General features: G+C 50.0%; 1 protein-coding gene across 1 annotated transcript in view; it reads left to right on the top strand.

Moving 5' to 3' along the window:
- Window positions 1–1056: 1056 nt before the first annotated feature.
- The window catches only part of LOC147659101 (troponin C, slow skeletal and cardiac muscles), a 36998-nt gene continuing 24809 nt past the window's right edge, over window positions 1057–13245 (top strand). The window contains exon 1 of the mRNA XM_086951971.1: window positions 1057–1383. Coding sequence (XP_086808097.1) covers window positions 1360–1383 — 24 coding nt within the window. The 5' untranslated portion in view covers window positions 1057–1359. The remainder of the gene's footprint in view (window positions 1384–13245) is intronic.

The raw sequence follows: 13245 nt of genomic DNA, 5'->3' as shown, positions 1-13245 counted from the left end.
TGGGCTGCGCTCTCTTGTCTGGTGCAGGCTGTCGTCCGACTTTACACCAGGCCAGAGCAGGTGTTAATTTCCCGCTGCTAACATGCCTTATCACCCGTTTTTGTGGTCTTTTCACCGCTCTGGCTGGTCGTCGAGAATGTTGCGGAGTGGCATTGTCACAGCTTTTTGGACGGGAAGGTCTACTCTGCATATCATTAGCGATAGTTGAGGGGGTCGCCTGTGGCGATGTTTTTTGCGGATGCTACGGCAGGTAAACTGGTGATATGGGTTGTTAACACCTGCTTGTGAATGGGGCGATACATTTATCGCCACTTTGGCTGCGGTAAAGTGCCGATAACGCGGCGATAGTTCCTTGAGAATATGCCCCTTGACCTTTAAAACAACAACAGACCACTCACGACCCCTCTGCAAGATGGACTCCGTGCTCCGTTTAGGCTTCTTGCTGCGAGTTTAAACCCCTCCTGATTGGTCGGCAGCAGGCTCTCTTTTCCTGCTTGTTTTCTTTTGCATCTTCCTGCTCGTGTGCCTTTCATTGGGGTTGTGTCAGAGAGTGGATGAAAGGATGAGTCGGTGGGTGGATGAATGGAGGCCGGAGTGCATGTGTGAGGGCTCTTGAGCGCCACAAATGCACTTTCATTCATAAGGGAGACATGTTGGCGCTGCCTCAGCTTCTTGCTGATAAGTCTGCGCGTTGAGTGCTCTGGACGTGAGGCCCAGTGTGCAGGGGGGGCGGGGGGGGGGCGGCTCTCGGGAGGGGGGGGGGGGACAGGCCCTGAATGGTGTCATGCTCTAAAAGTGCCCGCTGTCCCAGTGACCCCCCCGCACCGCAGCCTTTGTTCTCGGAGCCCCTCTGCTCTAAAATGGGCATTGTGTGAGTAATCCCCTGGGCGGGGGGGGGGGGGGAGTGTGTATAAATACACCATATCCACCTCTCCAGAGATGCCTGGCCTCATATCAGGGCTGTGACGTGTCACACAATAGGATGCCAGGGGCTGAGTGACAGGTGCTCCCACCCACCCTGGATATAAAGTCAGGCTGGGGCAGAGTCAGCCGGTCGGAGACTGGAGGCAGAGCACCCCTGACGGAACAGAGCACCCCCGGGCCCTGACGCAGCACGGCACCCCGGGCCCCTGACCCTGCGAGCATCCCTGGGCCCCTGAAGCAGCAAGCAACCCCCGGGACCCCTCAGCCTAACAAGACCTCCAGGGTCCCTGAACTGGCGCATCCCCCGGGACTTCTGAGACGTCACAGCATCCTTTGACCCCTGGGCCGGCCTGCACCCCGGGGCCCTGAAGCTGCAGAGTACCCCCTGACCTTTGAACCCCAAGACCTCCAGAGCCGGACCAGAAGCCGCTCACCATGGATGACATCTACAAGGCAGCGGTAGGTGGCGCTGCACCCCCAGCCGGGGCCCTGCACCCCTCGTTTACACAGAGTGTCCTGCACCCCCAGCCGGGGCCCTGCACCCCTCGTTTACACAGAGTGTCCTGCACCCCCAGCCGGGGCCCTGCACCCCTTGAATCGATATACCCAGCTGTGGGGGTGACACCGCACCCCTTAAGGCTGAAGATGTTAAAGTTACAAACCAGAGTGTCCCCTTCGACAGCAGCGGAATGGGGGCCTGGTGGGGCCACTCTGTGGAGAAGATGCTGAGGGTTCAGTTCGGGGTGGATGAGATGCTGAGGCCTATAGTCCGTGTGGATAAAATGTTGAGAGTTGTATTCAGTGTGGATAAGATGCTGAGGGGTGTATTTGGAGTGGATAAGATGCTGAGGCCTATAGTCCTTGTGGATAAGATGCTGAGGCCTATAGTCCGTGTGGATAAGATGCTGAGGCCTATAGTCAGTGTGGATAAGATGCCGAGGCCTATAGTCAGTGTGGATAAGATGCTGAGGCCTATAGTCAGTGTGGATAAGATGCTGAGGCCTATAGTCCTTGTAGATAAGATGCTGAGGCCTATAGTCCTTGTGGATAAGATGCTGAGGCCTATAGTCCGTGTGGATAAGATGCTGAGGCCTATAGTCAGTGTGGATAAGATGCCGAGGCCTATAGTCCTTGTGGATAAGATGCTGAGGCCTATAGTCAGTGTGGATAAAGACGGTGCTGGGGGTCCTCGTCGATGTGGATAAAATGCGGAGAGGGTTTATTCCCTGTGGCTAAGATGCTGCCGCGATTATTCTGCCTGTAGAAGATTCTGTGGGCTGTTTACATTGTGGGTGAGATGTTGAGGGTTATAATTAGTGTGGAGAAGATGCTGAGGGTCGTATTTGGCGTTGATAAAGAGGGTTGTAGTCGGTGTGGATAAGATGCTGAGGGTTGTAGTCGGTGTGGATAAGATGCTGAGGGTCGTAGTCCGTGTGGATAAGATGCGGAGGGTTGTAGTCGGTGTGGATAAGATGCGGAGGGTCGTAGTCGGTGTGGATAAGATGCGGAGGGTCGTAGTCGGTGTGGATAAGATGCTGAGGGTCGTAGTCCGTGTGGATAAGATGCGGAGGGTTGTAGTCGGTGTGGATAAGATGCTGAGGGTTGTAGTCGGTGTGGATAAGATGCGGAGGGTCGTAGTCGGTGTGGATAAGATGCGGAGGGTCGTAGTCGGTGTGGATAAGATGCTGAGGGTCGTAGTCCGTGTGGATAAGATGCGGAGGGTTGTAGTCGGTGTGGATAAGATGCGGAGGGTCGTAGTCGGTGTGGATAAGATGCGGAGGGTCGTAGTCGGTGTGGATAAGATGCTGAGGGTCGTAGTCGGTGTGGATAAGATGCTGAGGGTCGTAGTCCGTGTGGATAAGATGCGGAGGGTCGTAGTCGGTGTGGATAAGATGCTGAGGGTTGTAGTCGGTGTGGATAAGATGCTGAGGGTCGTAGTCGGTGTGGATAAGATGCGGAGGGTCGTAGTCGGTGTGGATAAGATGCTGAGGGTCGTAGTCCGTGTGGATAAGATGCGGAGGGTCGTAGTCGGTGTGGATAAGATGCTGAGGGTCGTAGTCGGTGTGGATAAGATGCTGAGGGTTGTAGTCGGTGTGGATAAGATGCTGAGGGTCGTAGTCCGTGTGGATAAGATGCGGAGGGTCGTAGTCGGTGTGGATAAGATGCTGAGGGTCGTAGTCCGTGTGGATAAGATGCGGAGGGTTGTAGTCGGTGTGGATAAGATGCTGAGGGTTGTAGTCGGTGTGGATAAGATGCTGAGGGTCGTAGTCGGTGTGGATAAGATGCTGAGGGCTGTAGTCGGTGTGGATAAGATGCTGAGGGTCGTAGTCCGTGTGGATAAGATGCGGAGGGTCGTAGTCGGTGTGGATAAGATGCTGAGGGTCGTAGTCGGTGTGGATAAGATGCTGAGGGTCGTAGTCGGTGTGGATAAGATGCTGAGGGTCGTAGTCCGTGTGGATAAGATGCGGAGGGTTGTAGTCGGTGTGGATAAGATGCTGAGGGTCGTAGTCGGTGTGGATAAGATGCTGAGGGTCGTAGTCGGTGTGGATAAGATGCTGAGGGCTGTAGTCGGTGTGGATAAGATGCTGAGTGTTGTAGTCGGTGTGGATAAGATGCTGAGGGCTGTAGTCGGTGTGGATAAGATGCTGAGTGTTGTAGTCGATGTGGATAAGATGCTGAGGGTTGTAGTCGGTGTGGATAAGATGCTGAGGGTCGTAGTCGGTGTGGATAAGATGCTGAGGGAGGGGGGGGGGTGGAGTTGGACACGTTGAGGATTCCTCTCAAACCTACAAAGACGCCGTGAGTTTTTCTCTGTCGTGTAAGAGAGGAGGGACCGTGAGGAGGTTTGTGATGAATGTTTTCTCGCAGCGACTTTGCATGTTTAGGGCCCGAGTTTCAATGCTGCGCTCCTGCACATAAAGTACACGAAGGAAAGAGATGATTGAAAAAAAGGAGCTCTGGAACCTTCTGCCGACAAAACGATGACCTTCATCTGACAGTGGACGCGCCGCTGACAAACATGGGTTCAATTATGCAAAAACAAGAAAAGAGAGGTCAGATCAGGCTATTGATCAATCTAAACGCAAACTTTACAGACCACAGTTCATGGAGTTAACACAAGATTCGACTACCACAACCGATTTGGGTGATAAAGAAAGCCCTCACACACTGACCTAGTCAGTGTCATGCTTCATCATCGGGCCCCACCGACAGAGGCCGAATGCCTCTGTGGTGTGCTACGACGCCAGAAAGACTGCGGAGCAGGTTTTGTGTTTGGAGGGCGTGCTCTTGTTTACAGTGAAAGGTTTAAAAGTGCCTGAAAAAGGGTATCGAAAAAAATATATTTAATAAATGATCCCTGAGGCACAAAGTAAGGAGTATTATGTGTCTGTATTTACATGCCAAGGTTTAAGGTTGGTAAAATACAGAATATACTCAATTTTTTAGTCAACATGTTTCAGCCATAAGGGTGGTATATTACCGTGGCATTCTTCAGGACTACACCCCGGCGGTATGGGCTCTCTAATCACCCACCCTAACCTGGGGACGTGAAAGTGAAAAACAAGAAGTGAAAAAAGTGCATAAAAATAATGGAAGAGTGAATTACTCAATTCCAAAAAATACTCCGTAAATTTGGAGTGTCACTGCACTTTCAAAAGGGGCGCTACTAGCACATGGGTTCAAGTCATGAAAGTAATATCCCAAAAGATGAACTTTCCTATATTTCACCGAAAGACTAGCGCGAGCCCCCTTCGGCGCCCCCAGGGCTTTAAGTGGGATGAAAAAACTGGGGGGTCTCTCAAAGGGGCGTGGCCAGTGTAATTAGGGGCGTGGCTTTAAATCACTTATGCAAAAAATCTGTCCTTAGCATAGTGTGCCGCCCGACTTGTAATTTGCTGTTTCTGTCATTGCATCCAGATATTTGATACAAGTAACATCATACCTACAATAAGTAAGTAATATTGGCTTTGTCAATGGTTATTACTTGCCGAAGATAAATAAACTGCAACTATAACTTGTATATAATATTGACAAAGCTTCCAATTAAATCTTTGGTGACCCTACCACAATGCTGCTGCTCCTGAGTTTCAGAAAGAGAAGGGACATCCAGAAAGAAAATGACTCTTAAAGGATTTCCCTTCCCCCGCAACGCTCCCCTGGCGTGACATCATGCTGTAACTTCTCTACTGCTGAGAAGTGAGCAGTGTGAGCAGCGCACATCCATGTGCCTAGAGCTGTCTCGAAACGGTCTCTATCAGGCTTTGTTTTGCGCCCTGGCACTTTTTTCCAGACTGCAGTGGCAGCAAACAGCGGTCATTGCAGTCCGGGGAAAAAAAACGGGCTGCCTGTGTCAGGGCTCAAAACAGAGCCCAATAGAGACCAGTTTTAAGGCCCCCAGAAAAAAACTGCCGGTGCTCAGACCCCTTGAGACCCGGCCCACTTAAAGCCCTGGGCGCCCCCATCACACGAAAGCTCCCAGCAGTCGCCCCGCCCACTCTGACCAGGGCCCCCCCAACCCAAGGGCCCTGCTGGAGCCCCCCAGGCACAGTTGCCAGTCAGTCCGAGGGGATCAGAGGGGGGGGGGTGTCTAAGGCCAGAGATGCAAGTGGGGCACGCTCCTGGCATACTCGATGCACGCTCAAGGCACGCTCCGGGCACGCTCCTGGCATACTCGATGCACGCTCAAGGCACGCTCCAGGCACGCTCCTGGCATACTCAATGCACGCTCAAGGCACGCTCCGGGCACGCCCCTGGCATTCTTTCTCAATGCACGCTCCGGGCACACTCGGCAGGGCCGGCTTTAGCACTGGGGGCGCCCTGTGAGACAATGTTTGTTGGCGCCCCTCCCCTCGTGACCACCTCGCCGGATTCCCTCACCACCACCATTTGACAGCGCCCCCAAGTCTCCATACCCACTCTCTCTTAGATTCATTTAGTTTTATAGCGCACTCGTGCCAGTTTAAGATGTCAGAACCGGTGCTTTAAATGGGCCGGTACTGTCAGGTACGGAGTACCGGCACTTTTTTATTTTGATAGGGAGAGTACCGGCACTTCTCTAGAGAAATGCTATATTTTTAATTGGAGAGTACCAGCACTTTTCAGAAACAAGCAGGTATTCTAGAGTAGAGTACCGGCATTTCTATTTTTACATTTCAGGCACTGGTCAGAACCCTTTACATCACAGGCACATTGCACAGAGAAAATCACGGATCGTAAGTAAATCAGTGAAAAGATCGGTAGACAGTCAAAATATCGAGTTGTAAATATCGACTTACCATAATATCGAGTCTGTAATATCGAAGGAGCATAATATCGAAGGCAAGAATATCGTAGGACAGAATATCGACCCAAGGTAAGTAATATCGAAATACTTAATATCGATGTAAGTAATATCGAAGTTAGTAATATCGATAGCATATATATCGATGTTAATAATTTCGATGACACTAATATCGATATTTGTATTATTTTATAGTTTTTTATTATGTATGTGTTATATGTTTAATTTAAGTATTTAAAATAATTACTATTATATGTGTATACATTTTCTATAATAATATAGAAATTTATAAGTAAATTTGATGTTTTAGTACCGGAGCGGGTTGTGGGTTTATAGGGGAATAGGGTGGGAAGTAATTTAATTATGGTAAGTTGATTAATAATTAGTAGGATTAATTAATTAATTATAATTATTTGCTAATTAATATTGATTAATTGGGAAATAATTAATTGATTAATTGATATATATTTTCTGTAGCGGGATGTGGGTTTATAGGGGAATAGGGTGGGGAGTAATTTAATATTAATTAATTAATTAATATATGTTTTTAAATATTTATAACTAATTAATTGGCAAATAATTAATATTAATTAGTTAATTAATTAATATAATTTGGTACATATTTTAAATTAGTAATTAATTGGTAATTAAATAATATTAGTTAGTTAATTACATTATTAGAGTTATTTATTTATATATAATTTTTAGTTACTGTTAATTAATTAATTGGGGAAAAATGATAATAATTATTAAATTATATTAATTACAGCTTATGTGCTAATATATTTAGTTTATTGTTATTGTTAATTAATTATTAATTGCTAATTAAAAAATATTATTTAACTTTGGGTTAAGGAGTATTTTTAGGGTTCAGGGTCATTTTGGGGTTTTTGGGTAAAGGGGTATTTTGAGTGTTTAGGGGCAGTTTTCAGTTTTTGGGTAAAGGGGTGTTTTTAGGGTTCAGGGTCAGTTTTCAGTTTTTGGGTAAAGGTGTATTTTTAGGGTTCAGGGTCAGTTTTCAGTTCATGGGTAAAGGGGTATTTTTAGTGTTCAGGGTCAGTTTTCAGTTCATGGGTAAAGGGGTATTTTTAGGGTTCAGGGTCAGTTTTCAGTTCATGGGTAAAGGGGTATTTTTAGGGTTCAGGGTCAGTTTTCAGTTTTTGGGTAAAGGGGTGTTTTTTTAGGGTTCAGGGTCAGTTTTCAGTTCATGGGTAAAGGGGTATTTTTAGGGTTCAGGGTCAGTTTTCAGTTCATGGGGAAAGGGGTATTTTTAGGGTTCAGGGTCAGTTTTCAGTTCATGGGGAAAGGGGTATTTTTAGGGTTCAGGGTCAGTTTTCAGTTCATGGGTAAAGGGGTATTTTTAGGGTTCAGGGTCAGTTTTCAGTTCTTGGGTAAAGGGGTATTTTTAGGGTTCAGGGTCAGTTTTCAGTTCTTGGATAAAGAAGTATTTTTAGGGTTCAGGGTCAGTTTTCAGTTTTTGGGTAAAGGGGTATTTTTAGTAAATTAATTATTAATACTTATTGTTTAGTACATATATATTATATCTTTACTGTATATATTTTTATTTATTAATTTTAAACATTATTAGATACTTTTAAATATGTTTATTTTATTTATTAGTGTTATATACTTACTTTTACATTTATATATATTTTAATAAAAATCGATATTTTTAACATCGATATTTTTTACAACGATATTATTTTTTCGATATTTTTGTACTTACCATGTTGTAGATAGGATGTCGATATTTTTGCCCTCGATATTGTTGACTCGATATTCTTGTAGGTCGATATTTTTGTAGTCGATATTCTGTCATAGATCCGAAAAGATCGAGGCCTACAAGGTGTAGGCGTCATCCATACTGGTGGGCAGCATAGTTTAAGAGTCCTTGGTCTGGAAAAGCACAAATTCAGAACTTAAAATGTAACACCATTGTTGGGGGTTTTCTTTAATAATCAGAATTTATTTCTATCAAAAGGAACCCTTTTTGCAATACTAAGATAAGGAAAGGCTTGGTAATGTATTCCTTGCAGTTTGCACGCAGGTCTTTGACGGCTGTTGATAGCTCACTGCTCTATATTAGGATTTTAACTTATACGTTGTAAGTAACAAAAGGATCTCTCACAAAAGTGATAACCCATTGACCTATTTATAGTGTATGCACTTTGTGATCTGAATGGGACATGTTCTTTGGAGCAGGCACATTAACCCTCTGAGCTATGATGAGTCAAACCTTCCACTACCAGACAAAGCTCCGTCTCTCTCCACGAAGAACATTAATCACCCGAGTTATCGCAACATTCGAGGCATCTGGTGCTTTTAAAACAATAATCCTGGTGCCCCCACCCTAAGTCAGCCCCCGGTGCGGTGGCACCGATCGCACCGCCCTAGAGCCGCCCCCCGCCCCCTTAGCAATAATAGTCGCGCTGTGCAGAACAAACACTCCTCACAAGTTTGTGGTTGGAAAAAGAGTTTGCTGCGGGTTTAATACATCCAAGGAGCATGCCAACGCGGTGGGTTAAAGGACTGGCGAGCCAAGGGCAGGCGCGGTGACTGACCTAGGCTGCCCTGCCCACCTGATGAGCCAAACTGCACCCTGGCCAACCCCATCGGTAGAGACAGCCTGTCCAGTGGGGCACAAAGAGGGTGGCTAGTGGGTGGGGGCAGGTATAAGTACCTGGCCCCAGCCCACTGCGCACCGGAAATGATGCCACAGAGGCGCCGGACGTAGGAGGGACACCTGAGTAGGGAGTCCCTGCAACAGGGCGGCTGGAGGTGCCCAATGCAGCACTAAGGGGGCTGCCCTCTTACCGGGCCTACTGCGTGCACCGCGGGTTGCCGCAGGAACACTCTATGCACACTGCGGGCACACCCCGGGAACCACACCGAAGTACACCCTGAGCACAGCGGCCTACTCCGGCCACACTGCGGGCACACCCCGGGCACCACACCGAAGCACATCCTGCACACAGCTGCATATTCCATGAACACTCCAGGCACACCCCCTTCTTCCTGCCATCAGCAAAGTCGCCGAACGCATGGCCAACCAGCAACTCTCTAAATTTCTGGAAGTCAACCATCTGCTTCGCCAATCCCAGACAGGGTTCAGACCTGGACAAGGCACAGACACTGCACTGTTAGCCGTGGTCTAAGAAGCTAGGAGCATCATGGACGCAGGAGGATCAGTGGCAGTGATCCTCCTCGACCTGAGTGCCGCCTTCGACACGGTGGACCATGCAACCCTTGTCCACCGGCTAAGTCTGATAGGAGTCGCTGACTCCGCCCTAGCTTGGATCAAATCCTTCCTGGAAGATAGATCCTTCCAAGTGTTGGATGGTTACGCCACGTCCAAGGCACAGCCACTCCAGTGTGGGGTTCCACAGGGCTCCTCCCTGAGCCCCACGCTTTTTAATGTTTACATGTCCCCTCTAGAGGACATTGTAGCACCCTTCGGCATCAAAACTATAATGTACGCCAACGACACCCAGCTGGTGGTCTCTCTCAACCAATCAAGCAATAGCCAACACAATCTGGCTTGCTGCCTAGACAAGGTGTTTCAGTGGATGTGTGAATCCCGTTTAAAACTAAATGGAGACAAATCGGAGATACTTCTCCTGGGAAATCCAAACAAGATCCCCACATCCCTCTCCTGGCCACCATGCATGGGAATGCCTCCAACCCCCAAATCCGAAGTTAAGAGTCTTGGTATCTGTGTGGACCAGGATCTCAGCTTTAAAACTCAGGCCAGAAAAACCGCAGGCACCTGTTTCGGCCTCATTAAGATGTCCTGAAAGATCCTTCATCTGATTCCTCCCCAATCCAGAAAACTTCTGATGCAGGGGCTGGTGAACTCCAGACTAGACTACGGCAACGTTCTTTATCTGGGGGCTCCAGCCTCAGTAATTCACAGACTGCAGTGCGCACAGAACGCGGCTGCCAGAATCCTGACTGGAACTAAAGCGAGATGTTCGGCCAAACCAGCTCTCAGAAGCCTTCACTGGCTTCCAGTGAAAGAACGGGTCACTTTCAAGACCTTGTGTATTTCCCACAGAATAATGCACAATGAAGGCCCCCCTATTCTGAGACCCTTGATGAAACCGCACCAGTCCAATAAACAATTAAGATCCGACTTCCTCGCTCTTGCCAGCGTTCCAAGGATAAGGAAGGCCAGAACCGGCGGTCGCCTGTTCTCCTACAACGCCCCTAAACTCTGGAACTCCCTCCCACTTACTTTGAGGAGAGAACATAACCTCCTCAGCTTTCGGAAACAACTGAAAACCTGGCTCTTCCCTTGAACCCACACTCTTCCCTGCCTCTCTCTCTCTGGATCTATGGTCACTAGCGCTGGGATGCCCTAGGGTAGCTATGCGCTTTATAAATCCCAACTCAACTCACTCAACTCACATAATGTTTACCCCAAGGGACACTCACAGCACACTCCAGGCACCACACATGAGGCCACTACACACACTGTGGATACTGGGCGCGCTCCAGACACACCCAACACACCACACCCAAGTCACACTTAAGGCAGACTGCACGCACACTCCTGATGACACAAAGGAACACCCTAGGCCCACTCCAAGCACACTGCAGGGACCACACCGAAGGCACGCTCTGTGCACACACACCGGCATACTAAAGGCACACTCCGTGCACACAACATTCACCCCAAGGAACACTCAAAACGAACCCCAGACACCACACATGAGGCATACTACAGGCACACAACGGGCACACATCAGTCACCCCAAGGGACACTCACAGCACACCCCAGGTTCCACACATGAGGCATACTACAGGCACACCCCGGGCACACATCGGTCACCCCAAGGGACCCTCACAGCACACACCAGGTACCACACATGAGTCATACTACAGGAACACCACGGGCACACAAGATTCACCCCAAGGAACACTCGGAGCACACCCCAGACACCACACATGAGGCATACTACAGGCACACCCCGGGCACACATCGGTCACCCCAAGGGACACTCACAGCACACTTCGGACACCACACATGAGGCATACTACAGGCACACTCCGTGCACACAACATTCACCCCAAGGAACACTCACAGCACACCCCAGACACCACACACAAGTCATACTACAGGCACACCCCGGGCACACATCGGTCACCCCAAAGGACGCTCACAGCACACCCCAGGCACCACACATGAGGCATACTACAGGCACACCCTGGACACCCAACAGTCACCCCAAGGGACCCTCAGAGCACACCCCAGGCACCACACATGAGGCATACTACTGGCACACCCCGAGCACACATCGGTCACCCCAAGGGACACACACGGCACACCCCAGGCACCACACATGAGTCATACTACAGGCACACCCCGGGCACACATCGGTCACCCCAAGATACACTCACAGCACACCCTAGGCACCACACATGAGGCATAATACAGGCACAAGCCGGGCACACATCAGTCACCCCAAGGGACCCTCAGAGCACACCCCAGACACCACACATGAGGCATTCTACAGGCTTAACCCGGGCACACATCAGTCACCTCAAGGGACCACACATAAGTCATACTACAGGCACACCCCGGGCACACATTGGTCACCCCAAGGGACGCTCACAGCACACCCCAGGCACCACACATGAGTCATGCTACAGGCACACCCCGGGCACACAAGATTCACCCCAAGGGACCCTCAGAGCACACCCCAGGCACCACACATGAGTCATACTACAGGCACAAGCCGGGCACACATCAGTCACCCCAAGGGACCCTCAGAGCACACCCCAGACACCACACATGAGGCATTCTACAGGCACACCCCGGGCACACATCAGTCACCCCAAGGGACACTCACAGCACACCCCAGTACCACACATGAGGCATACTACAACTACAGGCATAACCCGGGCACACATCAGTCACCCCAAGGGACCACACATAAGTCATACTACAGGCACGCCCCGGGCACACAACAGTCACCCCAAGGGACCCTCAGAGCACACCCCAGACACCACACATGAGGCATATTACAGGCACACCCCGGGCACACATCGGTCACCCCAAGGGACACTCACAGCACACCCCAGGCACCACACATGAGGCATACCACAGGCACACCCCGGGCACACAACGGTCACCCCAAAGGACACTCAGAGCACACCCCAGACACCACACATGATGCATACTACAGGCACACCCCGGGCACACATCGGTCACCCCAAGGGACACTCACAGCACACCCCAAGCACCACACATGAGGCATACTACAGGCACACTCCGTGCACACAACATTCATCCCAAGGAACAATCAGAGCACACCCCAGACACCACACATGAGGCATACTACAGGCACACTCCGGGCACACATCGGTCACCCCAAGGGACACTCACAGCACACCCCAAGCACCACACATGAGGCATACTACAGGCACACCCCGGGCACACAAGATTCACCCCGAAGGGACCCTCAGAGCACACCCCAGGCACCACACATGAGGCATACTAAAGGCACACCCCAGGCACCACACATGAGGCATACTACAGGCACACCCCGGGCACCACACATGAGGCATACTACAGGCACAAGCCGGGCACACATCACATCAGTCACCCCAAGGGACCCTCAGAGCACACCCCAGACACCACACATGAGTCATACTACAGGCACACCCCGGGCACCCAACAGTCACCCCAACGGACCCTCAGAGCACACCCCAGGCACCACACATGAGGCATACTACAGGCACACCCCGGGCACACAACAGTCACCCCAAGGGACACTCAAAGCACACCCCAAGAACCACACATGAGGCATACTACAGGCACACCCCGGGAACACATCGGTCACCCAAAGGGACACTCACAGCACACCCCAGACACCACACATGAGGCATACTACAGGCACACCCCGGGAACACATCGGTCACCCAAAGGGACACTCACAGCACACCCCAGGGACCACACATGAGGCATACTACAGGCATAACCCGGGCACACATCAGTCACCCCAAGGGACCACACATAGGTCATACTACAGGCACAC

Source organism: Lissotriton vulgaris, unplaced genomic scaffold (genome assembly GCF_964263255.1).
Source record: "Lissotriton vulgaris unplaced genomic scaffold, aLisVul1.2 SCAFFOLD_1198, whole genome shotgun sequence".
NCBI classification, from domain to species: domain Eukaryota; kingdom Metazoa; phylum Chordata; class Amphibia; order Caudata; family Salamandridae; genus Lissotriton; species Lissotriton vulgaris.
This window is presented reverse-complemented; position numbering and strand designations above follow the sequence as displayed.